The sequence below is a fragment of the Mustela putorius genome, unplaced genomic scaffold (genome assembly GCF_011764305.1).
Source record: "Mustela putorius furo isolate JIRA1106 unplaced genomic scaffold, ASM1176430v1.1 tig00000224_pilon_pilon_pilon, whole genome shotgun sequence".
In the NCBI taxonomy this organism is placed as follows: domain Eukaryota; kingdom Metazoa; phylum Chordata; class Mammalia; order Carnivora; family Mustelidae; genus Mustela; species Mustela putorius.
The window spans coordinates 8,799,008-8,813,191 of record NW_025421321.1 but is presented as its reverse complement, the minus strand read 5'-3'; the positions used below and the strand labels follow the sequence as shown (position 1 = coordinate 8,813,191).

The window sequence follows — 14,184 nt, the reverse complement described above, 5'->3', positions numbered from 1 at the left end:
TCCATTTCGGCATATAGCTATGTTTTCTCTAATATAAAAATGACTCCGCCCAGAAAATCCTTGAGGCAAATCAGTATCCCAGGAAGTTAGATTCGGAGTTCCCTGGCTGTCTACAGCTTCTTGGGGATTTGCAGGTTCTAGATTAAGAAATAGGGACTTGTGTAAGCCCAGAATTCTAAAGAATTTTCCACAATCACATGGTTTTGTGGCTTTATGAGTAAGTTCCTTTATACATCTTGTCTTGAAAACTGACATTTTTGGTCTTAACAAAACTGGAGACTGTGTAATTGCTGTTTGAGTCCTTATAACAGGTGAAGATCATAATTACAGATTTGATTTTAATACCATGCCCCATTCCCCATATGTGTTCATGATGGTTCTCAGCAGAACATGGAGATTGTGACAATTTGTGAGCTGAAGAACCTGCTTTCCTCTTTGCTTCTTTCAGGGACTGTCCACAGGCCCTTCCCAGTTACAGTCAATTAGTCAGAGCCCAATTCTCTATTTTTCTGTTGTGTCAAATATACATATATACATATGTCGAATAATGCCTGGGATGCGAAGTCGTATTAAATGATGCTGTGTATGTATTTGTCAGGCACTCAGTGTGAAGACTGAGCTGGGAGGAGGTGGAGATGTGGAAAGTACCAGTACAATTTCTGTTTAAATTTCAGATGTAGGGCCCTTCAGGTCTCCAGAAGGAAGAAGGGGAGGAGGCTTTTGCTGGTGTCATCTCTCTCTTCTTGGGTTTCTGCAGAGGTGTGGCTCCTGCAGAACTACCCTTAGAACCAAGTAAGAGTAGTCCCATGCAGGCCCCATACTTTGGAGGGTCCTGCACTGCTTCTCAGCTGGCCTCGGGCCTCAACATGGCCAGGAGTCTGTGGGGCTAAAAGAATGTGCCTCCTTGGAGCCTGTGCACACCAGCATGGCCATAATCCAGGCACCTGGGACCCGGGAGATTCCTTGTCCAAACAGCCTGGGCAGAGCACACACACAGGTCTCTCCCCCTGTGAACTCTGCAGCCACCATGCCTTCCTGGTCTGCTGAGTGGCCCGGGCTGTATGGGTGGGGGAAGGGTAGATTTGGATGTGGGATGTCTATCTCTATGCACTCTCAGGGCACCTCATGATATGTGACGGAGCTGGGGGGCCATCTAGGGAGTCCGGCTGGGAGGCTGACATGAACAGGAAGAGCACAAGCCACGTGGGGGACTCGTCCATGCAGATGCTATGTGGGACAGCGCAGCCTGCTTCCAGAACCTCGTGCCCGCCGCCCCCCTCCCAGAGGTAGACGCACAGGGGGCATGTGTCTTCATGAGGTCTGGGATGTGTCTGATGCGTGCCACCTCTGTCCTGTGCCTGGCTTCTGGCCTGGCAGGCAAGACACACAATGTGGGGGGATTCCTCAGGAAAAAGAAGGAAATTCCTCAAGGTTGTGGGAAAATTCTTCAGGAATAAGAAGGCATTAATAGAGAAGGCACCCCTTCCCTCTGCACTGGAGCCCCTGGGCCTTGTGGAAGCCTCGTGGGTTCTGGCGTCTGTCCCTCCATCCCCCAGCTGTCACTTTCACTGCATCTGTGCAGGGTATGGAGTTCCTCACAGACGGACAGGACGGCGCTAGGGGATGGATGAGCGGATCTTCTGTTGGAGGCCTGCTCATCATTAACCCTTACACCCCATCTCTGCTTCTGTAGTTGAGTGCCTGCTGGAGTCAGCTGCGCTCCGGTCTCATTTCCACTTTTCTCTCTAACAAACAAGAGGCTTCGCACATGCCTGCCGTGTGCCACAGAGCCATGGTGTGTACCAGTTTCCAGGTACATTATGATCACAAAGAGTGAGGGGAACTGTACTCCGGAAGTCCATGATGGATTGCTTTTTTGCATGATGGTCATAGAAAGCTCTGCTTCCTGTTTTCCTACCTGCATGGGAATGGACCAGGCTGCTGGGGGCGGCGGGGTGACCAGCCAGGGCCCCCTGTCATGCTGGGGCCCGGTCCGGTGTCAGTACCTCAGGGTGCCCCCCCCCGCCCCCACCCAGACCCCTGCACTCCTGCTGGAATCGGCTGTGGAGGGGATGGTAGGCAGGGTGGAGTTTCATGTGTAATACAGATGTCACTGCCTGTGAGGGTAGGAAAGGAGCCGTGTGTGTGTTAATTTATTGGGAGCATTAATCCTTCTCTCTCCCTTCATTCTTTTATGTGGAAAATTCCTCTGAATAATAAATAACACAATAGAATAGATCTGTGACTTTTTTATTGTCAGTACTTTCTAAAAATATATTTTGAATTTTATTTGTAAACCGATTTCAAAAATCACAGCAGAGTTTGCCCAGTTGCCTCTGGACAAGGGAGGTTGACTTAGCCAGTATCCCTTCTGGAGGGAATTGTGCCCAGTGTCTGGTCCTGCTCCTCCTGCTCTCCCTCAGCGTCCTCCCTGGCTTCCTGGCTCTGCAGCCTTTGTGTCACCTTGAGGTAGTAATCTTCCCTTTCCAGTGTGGTTCCCAGCCTCATAATGCTTCCCCTAGCATTTCTCTTCTCTGACTTACACTTAGTACCTGTTTTCCAACCTTTCTCCCCCTTGATTCGAGGACAGGTTTTCCTCCCTGTGTAGTCTAACATGAAGATGTTGGGTAGATGAATCTTTCTCTCCCGTCCTCGCTTCCTTCCTGAGCTCTTACCACAATACAAGAGGAGTAGGATGGAGCCCTCTTCACAGGAGTATGGGAGAGGGAGACTGTACCTTTCTCTCCTGGCCCAGGTAGGGAAGGGCAGCCATCAGGGGAGCCCTGGGTCCCAGAGCCAGAGGTCTGAGGCACCAGGTGCCCTGGGTCAGGTGGAACCTATGGGACTTGGTGTTCCTGGCTGTGGAGGAGGGGGGGCGTCTATTGGGGCCCCTGGGAGAAGCCTCACATCAGAATCGGCTCAGAGCTGGTGGGAAGTCCTAGAAGAAGCAGGCGGAGTGGGAAGGTTAGAACCAAGTGACAGGCCTGGGGAGCCCTGTGGAGACACTACGGAGGGAGAAGGGCAGATGGCAAGAAGCAGAAGCCATGAACCAATAGCAGAGGATGGGGAGAAGAGACAGTAACTATAAAAGTTCTTTTAGAGACTTTCGGGGCAAAGAGGAAGAGGGAAAGGGAAGTGGTCTGGGGGGATTTGGGAAGTCCAGTCTGCTAGAGGTTTCCTGGACTTTCCAAATCCATTCATTCCTCTTGCGCATCCTTCTTCCTGTCCTCACTCTCTTCATTTCTCTGACACTTTCCCTACAGGCCCCCTCCATGCTGTGCTCATTTCTGGGCCACACTGATGGAGGTGGGGAGGGCACTGTGCTTCGGACAGAGGATGGGAAGATCAGGGAGCCTTTGATTTTGTGTTTTATTTGATGTGGATAAGCCTCTGTGCCTCTGGCCCCTTAATGTGATGCTGTGTACCTTCCTGTAAACCTAACACGAATGGTCAGGTGCTGCTTAGTCCATTTAATCTAAGCGGAGTGTTTGGTGCTGCATTAGTCAGGCTGTTTTACGGATCGGACATGAAAAGGCCTTATGCTTCAGCCTGACCAGTGTTGCAAAGGCTTGAGGAAATCAATCAGACCTGAAGCAAATACTCCGAAGTATCCCAAGTAAACCGTAAAAACCAGGGAATGGATGGTGGAATGCCTATAGGGCACATCACAGTTCAGCTTTTCGGGAAGTTCTTTCAGATTCTGCCATTGGGAATGCAGGTGTATCGATAAGCTTGCTAGAGGGAAGCCTGAGGATGCACAGTGTGCCTGTTCTTAAAAAGGTCCTGTTCATGTTCTTCCTGGCATCTGGTTCATTCTCTGAGCTCTTTTCTCCCAGGGCATACAGTGGCGAGGTCCCACAGGTGGTGCCCCCCTTCTGCCTCCCTGGGCCAGCTAAGTGCCAGGTTTCGTGCAGTTATTCCAAGAGTGGTGGTGGTTGTCAACCTCTGGGTATTCCTCACCCCCTGCCCCTCAGTTTTCTGAAACCGTTGTCTCAGAGGACTGTGGAGCATGGTGCCCTTTAAACATGCTGACTCATTTTTGTCAGTTTGTTTTGGTTGGTTTGGACACTTCTCAAGGTCTGAGCAGAGGTCAGTACCTAGAAGCTCCCTCACTGCAGCTCACACTGGTGTGCATGCTTCCTTCTCTAGGTAGAGTCGCCCCTTGAGGATGCTGACTCCGTGCTGAGAAGCAGGACCACTTCACACAAGGAAGAGCCATCTCCAAGGTAACGGTTGCTTCCCTCTCAGCCGGCCCATGGGCCGTTTCCCGTAGACGGCTGGAGTCTGCCGCCTCAGCTTCAGGTGATCCCGGCATGTCTCTCAGGGTGCACAGAACGTTCTGTTTGTCTGCCCACATTCCTCTGGGACAACTCTGTATCTGATTTGTGAAGGGGTCTGTGGCCCCACTGAGGGCCACTGCTCACCCACTTTCCAGGGTCACTTACCGATCACTAAGGTTATGACCGGTGTGCTGATGGCTCCCAGCGTACGGTGTGCTGTCCAGTTCCAGCACATTCCGGGCCCTGTGTCCGTGTCACTCAGCTTTCAGTGGACACTCGGAGTCTCCGTTTCTGTTGGAGGCGACACTGCTAGCTAGCCCCAGCAGACCCAGGCCCAGTGGTGCTGTGAGTGACATCTTTTGGACCTCTCTTCGGACTGTCTTGTGCATGCTGGAACCTGTCCCTCTTACCGGGCCCAGCCCTCACTGGTCCCCACCTGAGTGAATCAGGGCTGGTGCATCCCAGACCCGCTTCGTCACCCCTCCTTTCGCAGGCCTCTGAGCAGTTCTCAGATCCACCCCCTTTCTGTCTGTCCTTCACTGCTGTCTGGCTTAGGCCACATCCGCTCTCATGTGGACACCCTCTCACGGCAGCCTGCTCTCTCCACCTACCCTCTTTTCTCCGGTTTATATTCCACACAGGTGCCAAAGATCTCTGTGAAATCTGATTGTACACCACCCTGTAGCGTAACACCTTTAAGTGAGTCTCTTTTTTTGCCACCTGCGACTTGCAGTCCCAACTCCAAGCTGGGCTCTGTGTTCTGGGCACTGGTCCCCAGCTTTGCTTCTTGGCTTCCCACCTTCCCACCTTGGCTTCCCACCTTTTATGCTCCAGAAGTAGATGTGCTCCCCACCACCTCCTGAGGTTCAGGTAACCCCTTCCAGGAGCCCTCCTCCAGGCTGAGTTAGGGCCCTGGGTGTTGCTCTCCCCAGAGACACCTCTGCATCATTGGATAACTCTGTGGCCCTGCCCGCTTTCCCCGCTGGCTGATGAGCTAGCTCCTTGAGCCAGACCCTGGTTGTTATTCCTGTGTGTTCCCAGGACCATGTGTAGCTGCAGGCGTGCAGTAGATAGCCAGCACACAATTGCTAAATTTAGCAGCGACCGAATGAAGGGATGAATGGATAACTGGAAACACTTCACCAAAGCTTGTACTTGTCATCAGCACGGGGGTGGTTATGATAGCTTACATTTGAGGGTGACCATTTACCTGACGATTCAGTGCCCCTCACACGTGACAACCATTTCACCTTCAGCAGGTGTCAACCACAAATACTGCTCATGTCATCCCTGTCTTGTCAAATGGGGAATGGCAGCATTGACCAGAGGATGGAGGGATGTGGGGGGGAAGGGGGTGTGTGGGATGCAACTGTGATCACCTGGGGCTTATGCCTAAATGGTGGCCATCTTGAAGAGTAACTTCTTGCTTTATTTTTTTATTTCGTTCATTATTATTATTATTACTATTATTATTTTGTCTCTGGTTCTAGCACTCTGCCTTCAAATAGCACAACACAGATGCTGTTGAGAGACTTCCTCACTTGGCCAGCCTTTCAACTATTGGCAGTGCAAGTCTAGTCAGGTTTGGCATCATCCTTGAAATTTCTGTGTTGTGTGGGGGGCCTCGTGGGGTTTGTGGTAATTTTTTTTTTTAAAGATTTTATTTATTTATTTGACAGACAGAGATCACAAGTAGGCAGAGAGGCAGTCAGAGAGAGGAGGAAGCAGGCTCCCTGCTGACAGAGAGCCCGATGCGGGGCTCGATCCCAGGACCCTGAGATCGTGACCTGAGCTGTAGGTAGAGGCTTTAACCCACTGAGCCACCCAGGAGCCCCTGTGGTAATTTTTGTCAGGAGCATGGTTCATTTAGTCTCGGGTACGTCTTTACGTCCCTCACTTTCACCGTCCATCCTTGGACATAGGACTCTTAATCCCACCTCTTGGCCCGGAGCTGACCACCTTGCCCTAAGATTCTGTTGAGAGGAAGGGGCTGCTCTCTCCCCTGGTTTTTCTCACAACAGTTCTGGGACAGGCAAAGCAAAACCTGGACCCAGGGGGTTTGGCTTCCCTGTTCCACTATCGGAGTGGGAATGGCTCAGTGATGATCTGACTGCCTCCTCACTGGTACATATGAGGGAACTGAGACCCAGGGAGCCATTGTGTCTAACACCACACTGCCCTGCGGTGGCAGGCCATTAGCCTTGGACATGTATGAGTCAGCATTTTCCCACACTTAATTCAAATTACATCTTGAGATATAATCTGTATAAAACTCACCCCGGCACCTTCCGCTTCTTCTCCCATGCTTAGTAATCAAACAAGTCCGATCTTGTAATTGCATGAACTAACCACTGGCACTGTTCATTAAGTTTCCTGATATCGTTACGTTGTTTCAGATAACTAACACCAGCAATTGATGGGCCTGGAACTGGCCACTGGGAAATATTTTAACCCTTTATTTTCTGCCTCTTTATCATGGAGCCTTAAAACACACACTCACACAGTTACAGAAAGAGCTAATAAGCTGGGTTGCTAGACTTCTTACTTTAATAATCTAAATATAGTTTAGTAAATATAATACTAGTATATAATATAATATATATTATGATATATATTATATATTATATATAATATATATATAAGATAGTAAATATAATAATGCAGTTAATCTGGGCAAACGTGGGGGAAGGCTGGTTTATGTGAGTAAAATGTCAGAATTACAGGATATTTAAGGAATGCAGTCCTCCTGCTGTGAGGTAGGTCCAGAAGAGGATCACATTGAGGCAGGGAGACTAATAACCCATCATCATGACTTGAGGATGAGGGTGGAAGCAGGTGGGAGTTAGTTTATATGGTTTTAGAGATTTTTCTGGAATAATAACATTTTAATTCTTGTTTCACACCCATTCCTCTCTTTTTCAGGAGAATATGAAACTGTTACTCAGGCTTGTTTGTTTTATAGCTCTACTGATTTCTTCTGTGGAAGCTGGTAAGTTAAGCATTTCCTCATTTTCTTGTCTGCTGAGAAGCCCTATTATTTAGAATACATGAAGTATCTTCCCTGACAGAGTCAGTTTTTTCTTCTCACCTGTTTCTGTTGAATCCCAGAACAGAGAGCCTCCTGATCACAGAACTGTACTATATATTGCTTCACTTGTGATTTGGGAAATTGAGGCACAGTGAGGCTAAGAGCCTAAGCTCACATAGCTAGTGTCAAAGCAGCAGCTAAGCTCCAGGCCTCCAATGTCAAGGCCAGGCCTTCTCCAACTTTGTTGCCGATTGAGAAGTGTGATGGGAGATCCTGGCTTTCAGTCAGAAGAGGTGTTAAAAGCAGCCCTTAGGAACCCATAGCTAAGAACCATCCAGAGACATCTGGATGTCTCCATCCAGTGTCTTTGTTTTTGTTTTTAGCTTTTTTGTTTATTTATTTATTTATTTTTTAGTCTGGCTTTTTTCTGTCAGCATAATTATTTTGAGATCTGTTCATATTGTATAAATGGATAGATATTATTTTATTACATGGTAGTTGTCTATTATATGGGTATATCCCCGTTCATCCAGTCACACTTGATGGACATTTCAGCTATTTCTGGTTCTTGACTATTCAGAGTAAAGGTGCTATGAAAGTTAGCACTCAGGTCTTTGAGTGGACATATATTTTCATTCCTCTTAGGTTAATATCTGAGAGGGGGATGGCTGGGTCATATGGTAGGCTTATGTGGAACTTTTTAAGAACCTACTAAAGTGTCTTCCAAGCAGTTGTACCATTTTATGTGGTCACCAGCAGTAAAAGAAATTTCCATATCTCACCAACACCTGATATTGTCCACCTTTTTGATTTTAATACTGAAAGGAGTAATAATTGTTTGTAATTTCAATTTCCATTTCCTGCTAATGATAGTGAACTTCTTTTCATGTGCTTTTTTGCCATCCATATATCCTTTGTCTGGTTTATGCTAATAGCTTATCTTTTTTAAAATAACTGCTCTCAGGCTTATGGTATCCATCTTTAACTTACTGCTGTCTACTTTCAAGTGATACTATACTATTTCACATATACTCTAGAAAACTTAGAACAATACACACCCACTTGTCCCTTCTTGAGCTTTGTCAGATTATTCCCATGTTTTATTTCTTTATATGTTATAAATATCACAATACTTTTTAAATTTTTACTTTAAACATTCAATTATCTTTAAAGAGATTTAATAATGCTATGGCTTGAGGTTCACTAATCTTTTTTTCTGTAGTGTCAAATCTGCCATTAATCATATCCTATGTATTTTTTAAGTCAACTTTATAGTTTTCATCACTAGAAATTAAAGTTTTTTTTTTTTTAAAGATTTTTTGTTGTTGTTGTTGTTATATATAGAGAGAGAGATACAGAGCGCAAGCACAGGCAGACAGAGTGGCAGGCTAGAGGCAGAGGGAGAAGCAGGCTCCCTGCCGAGCAAGGAGCCCGATGTGGGACTCGATCCCAGGACGCTGGGATCATGACCTGAGCCGAAGGCAGCCGCTTAACCAACTGAGCCACCCAGGCGTCCCTAGAAATTCAAGTTTTAAAAAAATATTTTTTTTTATGTCTCAACATGTTTGATCTAATATCTTGAAGAAATGGAGCACAGTGGCAATAACTATTTTAATCCTATTAATTCTGTGATTTGTATCATTTCTGGGTCAGTTTTGATTACTTTTGTCTTTTTTTTTTTGAAAGATTTTATTTATATATTTGAGAGATAGATAGAGAGAGAGAGCATGAGCACAAGTGAGGGGAGGGATGGAGAGAGAGGGAGAAGCAGACTCCTTGCTGAGAGCCTGATGCAGGGCTGGATCCCAGGGCCCTGAGATCATGACCTGAGCCAAAGGCAGACGCTTAACTGACTGAACCACCCGGGCGCCCTGATGATTTTATTCTCATCATTGATTGTATTGTCCCACTTCTTTGTACACCTCATAATTTTTGATTGAATGCTAGACAATATAGATTTTACCATTTTGGGTGCTGGGTGTTTTCGTATTACTAAAAATGTTCTTGAACCATTCTGCTACAGGGTTGTTACTTGGAAATAGTTGATCTTTTCAGGTTTTGCTTTTAAGCTTAATTAGTCAAGATCAGAAAAAGTCTTATCTTAGGCCTAATTTGCTCCATCTACAGGGTCAAAACCCTCTGGGTTCTCTACCTGATGTTCCATGAGCCATGAGGTTTTCCATTCCAGCTGCTGAGAACAGCAGTATGTGGTCCAGTGGATATTCACTCCAATCCTTTTGGCAATCTTCACTCTGACCTTGGGTAGTTCCTTATGTGCTTATACTAATTGGTACTCAGCTGAAACCTTGAGGGAGACTGTACAGATCTCCAAAACCCTCTCTTTGTCTATGTATCTATACATCTCCAATCCCTTTCCTGCTCTGTCCTCCAAACTCGTGGTTTACCTGGATTTCCACCTCTGTCTTCGCCATTCAGACAGAACCCTGGTCTTGTTTGTGTTTCCTCCTTGCAATGTCATGACCTAGAATCTTTCTGTAGGCAGTAACTTGGGAAAATTGTAGGGTTCACCTACTATGTTTTCCATCTTTCTGGCATTTCTGTCCTTTGTTCCTCGATGTTCAGTGTTTTGAATATTTCATATACTTGGTCCATTTTTTCAGTTGTTCAGGTGACAGGGCAAATCTAGTCCATTTTGTACTGAAGCAGATCTCTCTCCTGCTATATTAGCATCAGTCTTTAGATGAATAAAGAGGGGATAAGAGAGGTTAAATAACGTTCCCAAGGGCACACAGAGAGTAAGTGGCATGACTGGATTTGAATATAAATCTTTCAGTCTTCCAAGATCATGCCTTTCGTTATAAAGCTGTTAAAACTCATATATAATATGAATTGATACATTTTATGATTGATGCATTTAAATGTCAATATTGCATGAAGAAATGGATGAATTTCTCACAGACATTGCTTTCTCTTTTTCCCTTTTCAAGATATATGTGAGGAACGGACAGAACGAGTAATTTTAGTTTCATCTGCATATGAAATTGATGTACGTTCCTGTTTCCTTAACCCAAATGAAAAGAAAGGCCCTATAATTTGGTATAAAAATGACAGCAAGACACCTATATCTATGGATGTAGGTGCCAGGATTCATCAGCACAAAGATGAACTTTGGTTTGTTCCTGCCATGGTGGAGGATTCGGGGTATTACTTTTGCACCGTGAGGTAAGAAAAGAATCGATATGTTGCAGACATGTGTTCTGTGTGCCTGCAATAGGTAAGGACAGAAACATTTTTAATTGTGCTGAATTCACCTATTTTGATTGATTTTAGGAATGCAACTTACTGCCTCAAAATTAAAACAACCATTAGGTTTGTACAGCATGAACCTAACTTGTGTTACAACACAGAAACTATCTTTACGCAGAGACTACCTGTTGCAGCAGATGGACAACTTGTGTGTCCCTATATGGACTTTTTTAAAGATGAAAATAATGAGTTACCAAAAATACAGTGGCAGAAGGTAATTTTATATTCAATATGGTATTTTACTTTTCCAGCAAACAGAAAAGTTTCCTGACCTAGACAATAGGGTGAATCTGCAGAGTGCTTTTTCATTTGACGTATTGGTTGCTTTTGCATGGTGAAACTTAATAGGAATTTTTTTTTTTTAAATTGTTAGACTGCATACATTTAATGAAAGTCTTACTTTCTGTTAATTTTATTTGAAACTGGATTGGGTAGCATTCTACTTCATGTTTTGGTAACTTTGATCTACCTAGTTTGTTGGAACTTACATGGGGAATTGTCTTGTTAGAGGTTAAGAAATACAAAATAATTAATATCAACGCAGAAAGGAAGTATAGCATTACTAAGAAACTGTGGCATTAGCATTCTGCCCTCAAACATGTTTTCCTTGCAAAGTAAATTTGTCTTCACTTGTCTTCAAAGTGCAAGGCTCATAGGCATAAAGATATAATATCCTGGAAATGTGATTGGGATTATTGCAAACAAAAAAATACTATATTAAAACTCGTACACAAGAAACATAGTCATATATATTCATATATGTGCTCAGCTTGCAGTCATGTGTTTGGTGTAAAACGGGTGTATGATGATTTATTATAAATTTTCCTGAGGTTTTCAATATATATATCTATGAATATATATGAATATGTACATATACATACATACACACACACACACACACACACACACCCCATGCATAAAATATTTGCCAATATGGAAAAATGGAGTTTCTTTTGCTGGTAGTAGGTTGGGGAAAATCATTAATTGGTTTTAATACTTCCTTCCTCTCCATCTTTCTAGGATTGCAAACCTCTACTTCTTGACAATATATACTTTAGTGGAGTGAAAGATAGACTCGTTATAGCAAATGTGACTGCAGCACATAATGGGAAATATACTTGTGGAATATTCTACATGTACTTGGGAAAGCAATATCGTGTTACCCGGGTTATAGAACTGAAGACTATAGGTGAGTCATAGCTCTAATCCTAGGAGTTTGAATCTGGGAAGGCCCAGTAACCATGGTTCTAATGGTACCTTCATTGTTTAGGGAGAAACTAAACCCAAGAGAAGCTTGATAACTTGCCAAAGGTCGCATGGCTTTAGCTTTTTTGTTGCTAATCCTGTGTACACGTTTTGCATTCCTGCTTCAGATGCAGTGCTAATTAGAGGGTAAGAGCTGTGTTTTCCAACTGAAGTAAGAGGCTTGTTCTTTGCCATGGCTGAAGATGGTTCTTCCAGAGAGCTCTGGGGTTCCTTGTGACTAGAGTATGAGGGAGGGCAGTCCTGAGTGCTTTTGCTTGGGGAGTCTGAGTGTCTAGCAGTAAGGAACATCTACTTGATCTTGATGGGGTGGATGCTAATGGGCTTTGGAATGTGTTGCATTCCTAGAGTGTACTGTACCTCTTGTTAGTTTCTTGTTAGCTCAGTTACTTTCCCTCTCTAAGCCCGTTTCCTCCTCTGTAAGATGATACAACCTTCCAAAGTTGTTGGGAAGATTAGTGACCAAGTATGCTCATCCTGTGATCATGTGCCTGGTGCAAAACAAAGGAGAAATAAATAGGCATTGATAATTATTCTTGTAAATATTCCCGAGGCTTTCAGTTTTCTGTTAACTGTGTTTCACCTTAAAAGTGATTTTACAAGAAAATGCACTCCTAAAAATTACCTGGGAATGGGCAGAATGCTCAGCCTTTCTGTAAATAGATTTTGTAAACTTTCAGTAACAAGAGCTCCTCTAACCATGACTTTAAAAGTTAAAGGGACCTTATTATTGGTTATGCTGGGACAACCGGCATAGATGGGGCCTGTCTCGGGTAAACCCTAAACACAATCACCCTACACAGAGCGAAGTTTTCTCAATTCTCTAATAACTTATATTTCAAACATTAATTTTATTGAATCAAAATGAATTCCTTGCCTAGTTCCTATAAGCATTAGTGAATCATAATTTTCAACACCCTTTACTTTACAACCATCTTAGCAGCTGTGGGGTAGCTCTGGTTTGTCTTTCTTGATATACAGAAACCAGACCAGCAGAGAGAATTTTAGAGAGAACTAGGGACTTTTTTTAATAGGTCAAATATATTTTTAAATACTCTGTCTTTTCTGATCCCTTTTATAGAAATAATATACTTCAGAGAAGAGGTCATATTTTGTTTGCATAGAACAGACTCAAAAATATCAATTGAGCATCTACTATATACCAGGCACTGTTCTAGGTATACATTAGGGAACAAAAGAGACAAGGCCCTGCCCTAATGGAGGCTATTATTATTATTTTTTTTTTTTACTGTGGTGGAATACTGGGCATTTCAGTTCATAGTTTCTCAGGCTTGGCCACAGATGGACCTTCGAAGTCAATCTTTTTGGAAATAAAACACAGACAAATTTCTGGAGCTCCTTGATATTCTGCTGCCCTTTTAAATAAATTCTGCCAAATCACCTGGCATTGCACTCTTGGGTGCAGTTACTAAAGAGAAGCAGATTTAGTGCGGGTGGTGTCTCCGGTTCATGCATCATCCACGGAAGTCCCTCTCCGTAGCTACTTGCTGTTTCTGATTTGCTTCACAAGAGGCACTTGTCTGGAGTCCCTGTGATGTGTGTGTTTGTAGCACCAAACTCAACGGGTTGCGCAGGGCCCAGGCTTACCAGCAGGCATTGTACTTAGTCATGACATCCACATTGGCCTCTTTCCTTCATCTCTTGTCTTCTATCTCCTGCCGTCTACGCTTTGGGCACGTGGGGGCATATCTGGCCCGCCGCCACGTGGTATGTCTTCGTATATTTTGCTAACTGTTGTCATCAGTTGAGATTCTGATCTGTAAGAGACTAAGAAGCCCTGTGGATGTTTGTCTTTCAGAAGAATACAAGCCTCTGAGGCCTGTAATTGTGAGTCCAGCTAACGAGACGGTGGAAGTAGGACTGGGTAAGTGGGTTCCAATCACCCTATGCTGAAATCATTATTTTGAACTCAAGATAAACTCTACCGGGACGCCTGGGTGGCTCAGTTGGTTAAGCAGCTGCCTTCGGCTCAGGTCATGATCCCGGCGTCCTGGGATCGAGTCCCACATCGGGCTCCTTGCTCCACGGGGAGCCTGCTTCTCCCTCTGACTCTGCCTGCCACTCTGTCTGCCTGTGCTAGCTCTCGCTCTCTCTCTCTGACTAAATAAATTAAAAAAAAAAAAAAAAAAAAAGATAAACTCTACCTTTGCTACACATCACCAAAACCCTTTACTGAGTAGATCTGTAATTAGTGGGAAAATAAAAACAAAGTATGTCTTTAAATGTTTCTTTCGGTTTCCTGCCTCTCCTAGCAGAAATCTACTCACATCTGATTTGCCCGCCCTCACTTTCCTGTGGATGTTTATTACCCATGAAAACATCAGC

The 14,184-nt window shown here is 44.4% G+C and overlaps 1 protein-coding gene across 5 annotated transcripts in view; it reads left to right on the top strand.

Annotated features, from left to right (window-relative positions):
* Positions 1-14,184, top strand: part of IL1R1 (interleukin 1 receptor type 1) — a 73,284-nt gene that overhangs the window by 44,319 nt on the left and 14,781 nt on the right. For 4 of the 5 annotated variants that reach the window (XM_004753055.3, XM_004753056.3, XM_045077632.1 and 1 more), the window contains 7 exons: positions 4,150-4,226; positions 5,771-5,862; positions 7,203-7,269; positions 10,257-10,491; positions 10,600-10,789; positions 11,596-11,764; positions 13,658-13,723. In XM_004753055.3, the coding sequence (XP_004753112.1) occupies positions 7,209-7,269; positions 10,257-10,491; positions 10,600-10,789; positions 11,596-11,764; positions 13,658-13,723 (721 nt within the window). In that variant the 5' untranslated portion in view covers positions 4,150-4,226; positions 5,771-5,862; positions 7,203-7,208. The remainder of the gene's footprint in view (positions 1-4,149; positions 4,227-5,770; positions 5,863-7,202; positions 7,270-10,256; positions 10,492-10,599; positions 10,790-11,595; positions 11,765-13,657; positions 13,724-14,184) is intronic. The other variant, XM_045077633.1, reaches the window with a different exon arrangement.